General features: G+C 32.5%; 1 protein-coding gene across 2 annotated transcripts; it reads left to right on the top strand.

Annotated features, from left to right (window-relative positions):
• The first annotated feature begins 3568 nt into the window (after positions 1-3568).
• On the top strand, positions 3569-9368 carry LOC104884020 (protein FD). Of its 2 annotated transcripts, none has more exons than XM_010668609.4 (3): positions 3569-4384; positions 4703-4809; positions 9094-9368. In XM_010668609.4, exons 1-3 carry the CDS (start codon positions 3953-3955, stop codon positions 9167-9169), a joined length of 615 nt encoding a protein of 204 aa, XP_010666911.2. In that variant the 5' UTR covers positions 3569-3952; the 3' UTR covers positions 9170-9368. The 2 variants fall into 2 exon arrangements, with proteins under 2 accessions (XP_010666911.2, XP_010666912.2); XM_010668610.4 differs by having other exon boundaries at positions 3590-4384; positions 4703-4780.
• The last annotated feature ends 5468 nt before the right edge of the window (positions 9369-14836 follow it).

Here is a 14836-nt window from a genome sequence, read left to right as displayed (position 1 = left end):
GTTCGTCGTTCGTCGTTCGCCGGTTCGTCGTTCGCCGACTCGTTGCTCACATGCCAGACGCACCAACTTCGTGGGTTCGTTCCTCATTCGTCGGTCGTTCGCACCAAATCCGGCGCCTTGTTTGTCATTTGTTCGTCGTTCACCAGATTATTTGGGAATTTTTCGTTTTTTAATGTAGTTAGTTTCAACAGTTTTGCTTTTGTCATTTTTTTTTATCTTTTTTTATTCATTTTTTTAAGATCAGTTTGTAAATTCATTGTTTTATTAGGTTAGCAATTTTTTTGATCTGTTTTTTTTTTGTTTCAGCAGAGCATTCCAGAATTATTTTTTTTTGTGAATGTAGATTTTTTTTTTTAGGTTAGTGTTATAGATGTGGTAGATTTGTTAGTTAATCTCTTTTAGGTTAGTATTCTATATAATATGTTTGTTTTTTTGTTGGATGAAGGCAGATTTGATTTCGTTTGTGTTTTAAGTAAGTGTTTTTTTACACTTTAATTTCGTATAATTTTTTTTTTTGAACTGTGGTACATATTGCTGCGGTTTTTGGTAAAAACCGCAGCAATAGTCTCTAAAATTTTGTAATTAAAAAAATATATATTGCTGCGGTTTTACCTGAAAAACGCAGCAATATGTTTAAATATTGCTGCGGTTTAAAACCGCAGCAATATATTAATTACTTATTGCTGCGCCCTTAATTGCTGCGCGCCCAAAACCGCAGTAATAGGCCTCTTTTTGACCGCAACAAATAGCATTTATTCTACTAGTGAAATGAGTCTTCTGCGATGTTTGTCCTGTTGTGCGACGCAGATGGTGAGACGCAAATCGTCGTTTTTGTACTAGTGAGCTCTCAATAACTGCTTAAATATGATGGAAAAAGGTACTTGAATAACTCATACTATGGGCTACTTAAAGTTGCCGGGAGACTCCCACTATCATTAACAGCTCAATACAAATATCCCGTAGGCCTTATCAAATTGTATCAAGCCCAGGCACGATATACATGGCTTGCATGGTCTTACCAGTATTTTTCTCCTCCACTTCTCTTCACTCCCTCCAATCTTCCTATTATTCACTCGACTAAATCTCCCACAACCTCATGCCTCTCACCTTAGAAAGAGGGAGTATTCCCTCCCAACATCTCTAACAAGCTTCACAACGTAACACTCTTGGCTATGATGACTCTTATCCACCATGAATGATTTAATTCCTATGCTTTTTTCATAATTTATTGGCTCATATATGATCTTGTTCGGTCTTTATTGTCTCCCTCTTTTGGCGTGCTTTAATTTGTTTGATCTAAAGAAGACTTTATTGAAGAAGGATTTATTATAGTTGTAAAAGGTTAAGGACAACTGGACAAGACTCCATCAAATGATCAAATGATGGGGTGGAAGTTCTTAACCACCCTTTGCAAGGTGTATGTCTCTCAATAAGAATCACAAATTTTTATTCATCGCTGCATATTGGTGGAATGTGAGGATGTTGTTACAGTCTCTTCGATCTCCTATCTAATCATGGGTAGGATGGGTCGGGATTAGTTCGAACCAATATGGACTAACTTTTGTGTTCGACACAACAAAATAATCTCAAGCACAACATGAAGCCTTGAGAGATGATACACATACACAGTCACACATACACTGGATGTATGTGTTACTAGTAAAATATAGACATGTTGTATGTGTTACTACTAAAATGTATACTGTTACAAAAAAATTACAAACTTACAATAATTGAACCTGTTTTGTTTTTCAATGATATTTGAATTTACATAATACATAGACGATTGAAATACTATATTATTACATAGTAGAGATGAAAAAATAACATTATTTTTCTACAAACAAATTAAATAATTAAAATCGATAGGAAAATTTAGTAGAAATCAATAGCGGAAAAATAGTGAAGATGAATAATATGAAGCTAATATATGAACAAAAATTATTAAAAGAGACGGTCTAGTTTTAATATAAAAGTAGACCTAGTAACTAAATGGATTAAACTAGTGACCGAAATAAATTAATCTAGTCACTATTGGGCTTTAATATTGGGCTTAGCATTGCCTAATTTTAATTTAAAAGTAGGCGGTCTCTTACAAGACAAACTCATATATGAATAATTTGGAAAAAATAAATTTACACTTCTTTTTCTTTAGTTTTAAACAAATTATTTATACACATTTAAACAAAGAAAAATTCATTAAACAAAGATTAAGAATAAATCATTAAAAATAAAATTATCTATCGAAACATTAGTAGTAACACATACACAAGATATAAATTTTACTAGTAATACATACATCTAGTGTATATGTGGCCCATGTAGCTTTTAGGTGAAGGCTTACACATAAATAACATGTTGGACGTAGTGCCACACGTGGATTTATTTGCCAATATAAATGCCAAGGGTGAGGATGCATGTCATCGATTTCCATTTTGATAACCATACAAATAGAGCTCTCAATAATTCGAGGACGCTTGCTATCAATTATCCATTTTTGATAGGCATACAGTTAGAACTGTCAATTCGGATACTTGAATCGATTTGGTGAGGTTCAAATTGAGCCATGTTGAGTCAACTTCCCTCTTGTTTGCCTTTGAATTTTAACAAGGTTAAGTTCGTTTTATATCAAATGATGACTTAATTTTCAGGTTTAATTGAGTTTGGCTGGAGAGAATATTAAGTTGTGTTAATTTTGGGCTTATGTCGTACCAATATGGTGTGGAACAAGTATTGATTGGTAATTTCGGGTATGGATTGGATAATATTCAAGTCGGATGAAGATCAAAACGTGTGATTTTTGGGTTTTGTTCGAGGTTTGCTTAGTTAAACCTTAGGTTGAATCAAGTTCGAATCGTATCCCAATTAGGTAATTAACCCTATTGTTCAACTTATTACAAGTTGGTTGGATCTATATCATGTCGATGGTATCATGGTGTATGATTAATTGCATTGCCTGACCAATGAGCAATTACCCACATGTTTATAAGAAAGCAATTGAAAACAATAGTACTGCATAACTAATAAACAAACTTTTATTCATCTAATATCAAACAACTAAATCAATTATATCAATAGCTTGGTGAAGTTAATACTATCTTCATGAGAAAATATATTATCTAGTTTGATAATTTGAAATATGTCAAAATACTTTACCTTATTTCGAACTACCAGATATATACAAAGTCCAATATGTGACTGGCGTCACCTATATTTAACAGTGTGACTAATCCACATATAAGATTAATAATCGCATTTTGATGTTACTAATTAATATAATATGGGATACTTATCCTTACTGTAATTATTTATTACTACAGTAATCAGTAGGGGACATTGTCATTGGAGAGATCACTAATTTACCTTGTTGGGGTTACGTATAATTTTGTTGGATTACTTACCTAAATTAAAGGGTTTACTGTGTCTTAATATATAGTTTTGTCTTTTATGTGTTGCAATGAATATAATTAGTACATTCACCTGACTCTAGATTCTAGAATAGGATGTTGTTTACTCATTAGTGGAGACTAGAGTACATGATTAAGTGGGTATCGTGAGTAATTTTTGGCTAAATGATTAGGTAGCCTGAATTTTTTTTTTTTTTTTTGACAGAAGGTAGCCTGAAATTAAGGTCCAATAAATTATAATTACAGTATATGTGGTTTGAATCTGCTAACGCATGCTTATGTGGAGCAATACTATTGCTCTATACTCTTATCAAAAAAAAATTGAAGCTAAAAAAGGCTCCACAAAACTTACCTCACAAAAACGAATCTTCCCCTCTTTTTTAAATTTCACCTGTTTTAGTCCAATCTTCATAGAATACACATCTTTCTATTGCTCAAAAACAAAAACAAAAACAAAAAGTCATCTCTTACCCCCATTATTATCACCTGATCTGATCTCCAAATATTAGTCCAAATTTTCTATAAAAAAAATACTTGTAAGACTGATGGAAGAACTGTGGAAAAGTACCCACCAATCTTCTTTCCAAGATTTCCTAGCTCGAGCACCAATTTCTTTGAGCATGAATGATCCTAAAGATCATAAAGCAAGACATGATGATGATGATGATGATGATGATGTTGTTGATGATAATAATGATGATGGTGATGGTCATGAAAAAATTGGGATGTTTAAGAAAGAGTTTCTTACCACATCAGGTTTCATGTCTTCATTAAACTCGCCATTTGAGGCCTTAGCTACTGTTGCTGCTTCTTCCTCTGCTGTTTCTTTGTTGAACACTGGTACTTGTTTTCCTATAACAAAAAAGAGACTGTCTGATGATCAGACTGTATTCGATGCCGAGTTAGGTGGTAATCCGAGGCATAAGCGTATGATGAAGAATAGAGAGTCCGCTGCCCGGTCTCGAGCTAGGCGTCAGGTCTTCTTCTCTTATACTCCAAATCTCTAGTGTCTTTTAACGTTTCGCAACATTGCTGATGTGGTGGTATTTTGTTATATGGTCAAAATGCTTCCTAGTTCCTACAATAGGCTACTAATTTTTAATATGGCAGTGGCGGACCCAAGATTTTCATTGGTTTTGGGACTGCTAATATGAATTGTCGAAGTTATAACTTGACACAATTTATACAATGGTCCAATGAAAGGATAATTGAATTTTAGGGGCACCCCTAACCCCTTGGGTTAGTTCCCCTGCCATATGCAAATTTGCTTGTTCAATTAATTTATTTTGTTGCAGGCTTACACAACTCAGTTGGAGAGGGAGCATGCCGAATTGAAGGAAGAGAATGCTAAGCTCAGGAAACAGCAAGAATTGGTGAATACAGATCAATACCTATATCCGGTGTTAGCTTTACTATCTTCATCCATAAATGTGAAAACAAATGTTGTGTGTTTTTCTTTCCTTTTTGGTATGTCATGTCGTCTTTGGACCTATACCCTTTGTTGTCCATAATGGACCTGTTCAATGGGTTATGGCCCGTTAGAAACCCGAGCCTGACCTGCTTTTTACTTGGTCCAGCCAGTCATAATTGAAGCGGGCCGCTTCACAAGGAGTCGGCCTTTTACGGGCCCTAAGTGGGTCGAAGATTGTAGATTTAGAGTGCAAAGTCTATTATCCACCTCGGTGTTATCTATTAGGGTGTAAAATGGCAAGTGCATGACATAATATGGCATGTGTAATATGCATATAACTTTAACTCATACATGTGTTAGGTGCATTCGTGATTTGTTACGAGTGATAGGTACATATGACACGCCATTTCAAACTTATTTGCTTAGATGAATAGTTTAAAGGATGGAGATGAAAATGAGATACATATGAGAATCAGGAATCAAACTTGAATTACTTGTAAATCTATGCAGATGATATGATTAATGAGATTTGTTTCACTTAAAATATGGTGATAACCTCAAAACTTGGTAATTGGAAGTCATAAAGATTTAAGAATTGTTCTTGGAAATATTCTAATTATGCACTTAGGTTTATTAATTTAAGAGGCAAAGAAAAATACGGAAGTTTGCACATATGTTTGAGTGGAAGCATTTTGTTTTTGCTCACTGCCGTTTAACAAAATTTTCATGGTTCATGCAATTTCAAATAGTACTGCACTATCTAAAACTTAAGCATATAACTTTCCCTTATAACTATAACAAAAACGAGTAGACTTAAGCCGTCAAAGTCAATAATATATATTTTTGCAGTTTTTTAAGTTACAACATTCTCACTTTTGCACTATTTACCTATTGTACTTTAACCATATTTCATATAAGGGTAAATGTAGTTATGTCATATGTGAGATATATTATCCTAATATGCAAACTTATTTGGAGCTTTACAAATGATCAATGAGCAAAGAAATAGCATTAGGTGTATAATATAGTTGCAAGATATGAATTTTTTTTCTAACTGTCATGTATAATAAAGATATTAATAGTTAAAAGTCTCATATCTCTAATTGTAAGAAAGATTAAAGTGGTGGAATAGTGACATAATTTTCCCCTTCATATCTCATTAAAAGAGAACATTAGTATGAAATTTCATATCTAATCTTGATTACGATACACCTGACAGCTAAAATTATCCTAAGCCAAGAAATAATTTATCGAGTCATTCTGCCGGAATTTCGCCGGAGATTATAAAAAAATTAAGCTTTTTGAAGTACTTGTTAATTCCCACCTACGTGAAATGCCCTAGCTTCTGAGACTTCGAATGGTCAATCGTACTCATATTTTCTTTCTCTTTTTTAATTTTGAAAAAGAAATTCTTATTCTAAGATATTATTGGATATTTTACTCGTGATTCTCTATGTTATTAAAGTTTAGAATATTTTGTCGCGTTACAATTCTTTTATCATAGTGACATTTTTGTTTCTTTTGGTTTGTGTGGGGGGGAAATTGTTGGGTGGTTGGGGTGAGAAGAATCTTAGTCATGATTAGACGTGGCCAGTAAGCCAATTTGGGCGCTGTTGTGCACTTGTGCCTCATCTTGAAAAATACCCCCGCTAGAAAGCCAAGGTCCAGGATTGAACTTGTCCAATTCGGGACTCCTTTTTGTTCCTTGAAAGATGCCCAATTCAGGACTAGAAATTGGTGATTGAGGTGCATTTTGGTTTCTAGACCATCCTCTTGTTTCACATACATACTTGCTCATAGTCAATATTGTTGATAATGCATTACAAACCCCTTAATAAACTTTACGGAATAAAAAAAATTCTATTTTTTTATGATAGTACATGAAATGTATGTAAATATATAATAGTATATTTTCTCTGTTCTAAATTAGTTGTAAAGAGGAGAATGTAGAAGTTTGAAATTTCAATCAAATGTTGTGGTTTCGATTCTCATCAAGGGTGTTTGAAGGAATTTGGGGTAGATTGTATTTAGGTTTTCTATGAGAGAGCAATAAGGTAATTATATTCTATCAAATTTTTAAAAATATTTAAAATATTTGCAACTAGGGAGACACAAGTCTGAAAGAGTACATGTGTAGAAAAGAGATAAAGATAAATAAGAAAAAGGACCCAATGTAATGAGGAGATAATTGAAGAGAATTCATTATTAAATAAAGTAATGCTGCAACTATTTTAAAAATTACAAAAATATATTAGTTTTACAACTAATTTGGAATGGCTGAAATATGAGTACGATTGAAGCCCAATTATTTTTTAGTTTAATTATAAACAAAAAAAAAAAAAAATTAACTTTTGTACTTCATCCATTTCTTAATACTTGCAACCTTCTGACTTTTGCATTATTTATCTATCAACATTGACTATAAGGGTCTATTCTCCCCAACTTATTTTCAGTTCAGTTCACCTCAGCTCAGTTAAGTTCATTTCAGCACCAATCTTTTAAAACCATTTTGTTAAATATTATTATTATTATGTTTATTTTACTAATTACTCTTATTATTATTATTATTATTATTATTATTATTATTATTATTATTATTATTATTATTATTACTTATTTATTTATTTTTATATCATTATTATTTAGTATTATTAAGTATTATTATTATTATTATTATTATTATTATTATTGTTTCTATATATTATTTTGTTTATTATAGTTTTACTCATTATTATTATTATTATTATTATTAGGAGGAACATAGTTTAGGTCAAAAGCACAAATAAACCCACGTTATTTTAGCCCATAAAAACCAATCAAATCGCATCAAAACGGTTTATGATACAATTTTGCACGGTCCGACCCAATCATTATTTTTATTACTAAATATTATTATATTAATTAAATCTAATTATTGAAATAGTAATAATATTTTACTTCTTAGATATTATTGTTATTATATACTACCTCCGTTTCCTAAAGACATTTCTTCTTTCAGTTTAGGTGCGTTTTCAAGAGATCTTCCCTCTTGTACTTTATTCCTTATTTGGATTTTTTTTCCCTTTTTACCCTCTCATGTCCTTATTTATATGGTCCACCATTACATTATTAATTTAATTTTATTCCCTTTCTCTCTCCTACTTTAACCTCTTTTTATTTGTTTATTTATCTTAACCCCTTTCTCTCTCCTACTTTACCCACCCCACATCCTACACAAATTAATTCTCATTGGTATCTGTAGTAACACTAACAAAGAAGATCTTTAGAAAACGGAGGTAGTAATCATCATCAAGTATCAATATATTAATACAAATAATATAAAAAAATTATTATTAATTATCATTATTATCATTAATTATTATTATTATTAATTTATGATTATTAATATTATTTATTTATAACTACCATTTAAAAATATCCAAAATACTATAATTATTATTCATTATTATTACTTATCATTATAATAATTATTTAATATTGATATTATTATTGTTTAAATATTATTTATATATTTATTACATTTAGTTTAATTCAATTCAGTTTAATTCAATTCAATTCAATTCAATTCAGTTCAATTCAGTTCAGTTCGGTTCGGTTTAGTTCAGTTCAATTCAGTTCAGTTCAGTTGTTTTATGTCGAAGAGAACATGCCCTAACTCTTTTATGATAGAAAAAAATAGAAATGCTATTAAAGAAGATGTTATGAAAGTCAATGTTTTATAATTAGTACTAAGTGATAATAGTAGATATTATTTGTCAAAGATGTGTATTGACAAGTGTGAAAGTCAAACTATTGCAAGTATTGTGGAACAGAGGAAGTATAATATTTCTTATCAACCTATCATTAGCTAGTTGAAAATGTTACGCTAACTAGTTGGATATATTGTTCAAGTTATTTGTTATGTTGCTTGTTTATTTCTCCCAAAAAAAGCTCTCATATAAAAAAAAAGTATGTCACTTATTTAAATAACGGAGATAGTATGAGTTTGTAAGGATTTTTCTAAAACTTTATTTAAAGTGGAGCCTACCAATCTCTATTTAATATTGACTTTTATACTCCACTAATCTATTTCCCCTAATCCAAGGATGTTGAGAGTCAATAATTTTTCTTTTCTTATAAGATTTTATAGTAATGTTTTGTCCAAATTTACAATTTTAAATCTACAAAAAGAATTAGCATACGATAACTAAAAAAGGTTACTCCATCTCATCCATTTTTTTTCTTCTCTCCATCTCAATACTATCTCATACACTGTTTTTATTGTGGTCATTACAGTTATTGGTATCTTCTCCAGCTAATGTGCCGAAAAAGCGCACCCGTAGTAGATCATGTACAGCACCATTTTGAGTAGTGAAGGACACAATTGTATAGTTTTGATCTGAAGAGTTTTTGAGTGGAATGAAATATATAACTGAGGAGAAAGTAAGGCCCATATATTGGTCTTATGCTTTGTACAAAGAGGTCGGATTATCTTTTTAAGTTGTTGAAACACAAACGTTTATGTACATATTTTTGTTATGTTATGTTGTATGTACATGTATGTTTAGATACGTGACTTCAACTATGTTCCGTGCAAAATGATTTTTAGAGAGAGAGAATAAGGCAACAAAGAAAAAAAAAGAAGAAAAAAGGCCCCCCAAGCCTCCCTTCTTCGTTGCTAAGGAAGCAACCTCCCCTGACCCCTAAGCCCTTGCAACCCTTGCTCTTCCGACTCTTTAGATTCCACTTGCTCCAAATCCTTGCTTTTTCCTTCCATCACAAGCATTCAATCTAATGATTTCACTTTTGTATCTCCCAAGATCAGATTTACCTCTCTTAAAAAACAATTAAATCGCAAAAAAAAACCATTGGCGATGAGAAGCTTAGCTGTTGGATCTAGAGGTCGTTATTACTATTCAATGGTGAGTTCATCCGACCGCCTTGGTTACCTCGAGATTCTAAAAATTAGGGGTAATTTTGGGGTTTATCTCGCTATCAATCGTAAGATTGTCATTGTTATAACAGATTTGAGAAATAACAAATAATGAATGCAGAAATGCAATAAACAAAACACAGATTTACGTGGTTCATCAACGGAGTGTTGGCTACGTCTACAGGCAAAAAGAGAGAATAGTTTTACTGATATGAGGAAAATCAGAATTACATATATGATTAATTAACTAATCGTCAAATAAATAAACTAGGTTAAGCCTATTTATACCCTACACGGAAAACACATTTCTGCGTCAAATAGCCTACCGCGTGATGGGGTCGGGGACATCCACCCGATCGAGCGGTAACTCGCCACATCAAAATTGCCTCGGGCCCGATCGGGCGACCATCACCCGGTCGTAAGTTCGGTACTTACGCCCAATTGGGAAAATCCTTGGCCAAGCATATTGCACTCAAGCTGTCACAATGCATTGTCGCCTGAACATGATGTAGACCAAAATCATTAATTAGTCCCTTTAACCAAATTTTCTCCTTCGCTGCTTCTGTCAAGGCTATATACTCTGCCTCAGCAGTAGACAAAGTCACTATAGGCTGCAAAGTGACTTTCCAACTCACAACAGAACCACCAAGAGTGAACACATAATCATTCATAGATCTTCTACCATCCACATCCCTAACATAATTAGAATTAGATAAACCTGTAACTAAACATGCCATATCACCTCCATAGATAAGACCAACATCTGACGTACCTCTAAGATACCGAAAGATCCTCTTGACTACCTCCCAATACTCCTTACTAGGATAACCCATGAACCTACTAACAACACTGACTGCATGTGCAAGATCCGGCTTAGTGTAAACCATATCATACATCAAGCTCCCAATTGCACTAGCATAAGGAACTCGACCATGTAATCCTTCATGCAATCGTGGATCACTACAGAAAAAATTGGCTATAGAGGCACATCATTTGGCCAACTTGCCTCTAAAACCCCCTTTTACCATCACATAAACATGGTTGCCTCTAAAGTATATGGTTTTTAGTGTCAAGTATATTATGGTGCCTCTAAAGGTACATTTCAGCATCAGATGAATGTTGGTTGCCTCTAAAATCATGTTTTTAGCGTCACATGAATATTGGTTGTCTCTAAATCCATTTTTTTAGCATCACATGAATTTAGTTGTCCACTAGTGGAAAAATGAAAAAGGGCTGCGCTGAAAAAGGCATGTAGGGCTGCGCTTTTTGACATCAGCCCTTTCAGTAGTAGCCCTTCACTTTTTAAGTAGGGCTGCGCTTTTTAGGTAAAAGCGCAACCCTTCCTACCAAAAAAAAATAAAAAAAAAAAATTTTTTTTTTCGACATTTTTTTACTCATAATTTTCTGAAATTAAATAGAAGAGAAGAGAAACGAAACGAAAATGAAAATACTAAACCCAAAAAAAAAAAAAGAACGAAATGAAAATGAAAAAAAGGAACAAAAATAATATAAAGAAGAGAAGAAATTATAGATCTGAAATACAAGAACATTAATCAAAACAAAGATGAAAATACAAGAACATTAATCAAAACAAAGAGAAGTATACAAGAACATTAATTAATCAAAACAAAGAGAAGTATACAAGAACATTAATCAAAACAAAGAGATACAAGAACATTTAATCAAAACAAAGAGAAGTATACAAGAACATTATAGATCTGAAAATACAAGAACTACCTCCAAACATTAACCTAATAATGTTTAAATACATAAAACAAAACCCTAATACATAATTAAGGAAAAAAAAAATTCGGAAAAACTTAAAATGCCTATTTGGAGGCTTAAACGAACTCGGATGGCTTAAAACAAAACCCTAACTCGTTGGCCCGTCCCGCTTCCGAAAAGGTATCACAATAGGCAATCGGACTCCGTCGGCATGATTAGTGCAAATCATTTCAGCGTTTTTGTCGCAACGTTTCTGGGAGTTTTTGAGAGAGAAGGAGGAGAGGGAGGAGGGACGTGAGAGAAGGAGGAAAAGGAATAATGAGGGACGTGAGAGAGGAGAGAGAAGAATGAGGGATATATTTGACGAATCCCGCTTAATATTTGAAGCTCGCGAACTTTTTTATTTCAAATTTTTTTAGGAAGGGCTGCGCTTTTTTTAAAAAGCGCAACCCTTTCTGTTTTTTCCCCTAGTGGTCTCTAAAGCCATTTTTTTAGCATTAACTGTAGTTAGTTATCTCTAAAGCCATGTATTTAGCGTCACATGACTTTAGTTGTCTCTAAAGCCATTTCTTTTCAGCATCAAATGTAGTTAGTTGTCTTTAAAGCCATGTATTTAGTGTCACATGAATTTAGTTGTCTCTAAAGCTATTTTTTCAGCAACAACTGTAGTTAGTTGTCTCTAAAGCGATGTATTTAACGTCACATGAATTTAGTTGTCTCTAAAGCCAATTTTTTTAGCATCAAATTTAGTTAGTTGTCTCTAAAGCCATGTATTTAGTGTCATATAATATTTCATAGCGACACACTCACAAGTTCCACAAATAAACAATAGTTTATTCTAGATATTAAAATTCCAATAATAATCTACTGTTTTTTTTTATTAAAAATTTAATAATGTAAGGTTAAAAAAAAAAATGTTAAATTCACCCATTTAAATTGACGGATCTTATTGTATAGACGATTGTTACGGGTTGATATTATTTTGATTTTGGATAGTCTTTTTTCTAGTAACTCGGATTTCGGATCTTTCAATATCGGATTGTGGCGGATTCGGATTATATCAGATGTCGGGTGTAGGTACTATTCGAATTATATCAAGTCGAATCAGATTGGTTTCAGATTAAAATATCTGAACTGAATTAAATTGAATAGAACTAAATTGAGTTGAAAATAATTGTTTATGAGAACAGAAAATTGATAACTGATAAACTGAATTTTCATAAAAGACAATTTTCACAATTTCACTACTACAAAAGTCAGAGAAAAGAAATTGAAGAAAGTTGAATCTTCCATAAAAATTCAAGGTTAGGTAATGACTAATTTCACTACTATAAGTTTATAAATTTCAATTTTGTAGCTTACACATACTTTAATTTGAGTTCGAATACAATTTTTCAGACATTTGATGAAATACTTAAGTTTTTTTTTAAAAAATTTAAATATTACAGCAATTCTCAACAAAAATTACAACACAAAAATAACTCCAATAAACTATCCATTAAATTCATATATTCAATAAACATCATAGTCTTACAATAATTACCAAAAAATACAACAAACTTAAAAGAAATGACAAATAACAATCTGAAACATCTCCTCACAAATCTGAAAACCAAAAACAAAACAATCTGAAAACCAAAACAAAAAATTCTGAAAGAACTCCTAAAAAAACAAAAGGAACATACAGGAGAGATTACTAACTAGCACAAAGGTAGAAGATACCTTAAGGATACCGGCCATAGTTGAAATTACTGTTGTCAATCTAAAACTCTCGTTAAACTACCAAAGTTCAAAAATTTAAGTCCTTGAAGAGGAAGGGGAAAAAACTACTGAATACAGGAGATCAAGCGAATGTATCCTAAAAATATACTACTGAACATACAAAGTTTCAGAATCTTATTAGAAGACTGAATTTTTATCAAAGGTTCTCTTTATCCTTAACCCAGATACAAAACCAAAGGATAGCTTCACTTCAGCCAGAAAGAAAAATAACATATAGAGTTTCAATTTTTTTAAAAAATCTTGAACTGAGAAAACTTAAAGAACATATAAACCTCTCATTAGATACAATAAAAAACCACAAATGGGAATTACAGTTTAGAGTAATTTCAAGGGGCTTTCTTCAGATATCATGAATGACCCTTGGCCATAACAAGCCGGCATATACTACACTGATTAGTATCTTGCCAAGTGAAGTAAATCCTTGCGCTTGTTAATTTTCTTCTATAGCTGCAGAAGTCCATAAAGCAAGGCCTCAACTGTTGGTGGGCAGCCAGGGACTAATATCCACTGGAATAATCCGGTCACAACCTTGAACAACAGAGTAGGAGTAATGATAGTATCCACCTCCATTTACACAACTTCCCATAGATATAACCCACCGGGGTTGGTCATAGACCCTGAAAAACCATTTCATGACATGAATGTCAGGACATTTTTGAAAATCAAGTTTCGAGATAACACAAGGAGTCCATAAATGACATCTTACCTAAGAGTTATTGTGAATCTATTGCCAAAAAGCTACCCAAGCAGAATCCCTTCTTGGACATAGCTAAAAGGTTAAATATAAGTATCATTACCTATAAACAAACATATAAAAGTAGATTCAAGAGAGAAAAACAACCCCAATATATATATATACCAGAAGTCACCAACTCTACCAATCAGCTTTGCATTGAGGGATGTCAATCTACTAGCACGCTGCTTGAATATAGTTACCTATGAAGCAATATGAAATCAAATACATTGCCTCAAAAATGTGTTCCTAATTCAATTAGCCAACAGATGCTCCAGCACTGTGAAAAGGAAACGACACACTCAGTCGACAGTATAAGCAGGCAGACGCAAACCTTTTCAGATAAGGAGTAAATCAGGCAATAGAGCAAGCATAAGCACAAAGATACACATGCACGCCAAGCTCAGTAATCTGAACATATATTGCTAGTGTGACATAGGAGACCACATGGATTAAAAAGGTTTACCCAGATAATTCGACAACGAACTCTTCCTCAAACTAAACTATGCAGCACTAGCAACGCAGAGCGGCAGAACCAATGTCAACTCCTCTACATTCTCCTTCAACTATTTCTTTTTATATTTTCTCGACGCCATTCAACACATTCTCTTTCACATACAAGACAAACATATAGAGTGTCCTATTTATTTTTCTTCTAGTAAGTAACAAGGCAGAAAGAGCAAGTATAGATGCACAGTGAAAATGTCGAACGTTTCGCATAAAAAGTACGACAAATTGTGAAAAGATTATCACTTTCACTAATCAATGCAAAGACAACAGTTTATAAACAAAATCTGTTGCATTTAAACAGATATAATCAATTTAACTAGAAGTGATAATGCAGCAACAATAGAGTTTTAAATAAT

The sequence above is a fragment of the Beta vulgaris genome, chromosome 1 (genome assembly GCF_026745355.1).
Source record: "Beta vulgaris subsp. vulgaris cultivar EL10 chromosome 1, EL10.2, whole genome shotgun sequence".
Classification (NCBI taxonomy): domain Eukaryota; kingdom Viridiplantae; phylum Streptophyta; class Magnoliopsida; order Caryophyllales; family Amaranthaceae; genus Beta; species Beta vulgaris.
The sequence above is the reverse complement of the archived record's forward strand: the minus strand, read 5'-3'. Positions and strand labels throughout refer to the sequence as shown.

What these genes read in the sequence shown, in the direction of transcription:
- LOC104884020 (XM_010668609.4), top strand. Translation starts at nt 3,953, where the DNA reads ATGGAAGAACTGTGGAAAAGTACCCACCAATCTTCTTTCCAAGATTTC. An exon ending in GGTCTCGAGCTAGGCGTCAG is followed by an intron (nt 4,385 to 4,702) that starts GTCTTCTTCTCT and finishes ATTTTGTTGCAG; the next exon opens with GCTTACACAACTCAGTTGGA. An exon ending in GATCAATACCTATATCCGGT is followed by an intron (nt 4,810 to 9,093) that starts GTTAGCTTTACT and finishes TGGTCATTACAG; the next exon opens with TTATTGGTATCTTCTCCAGC.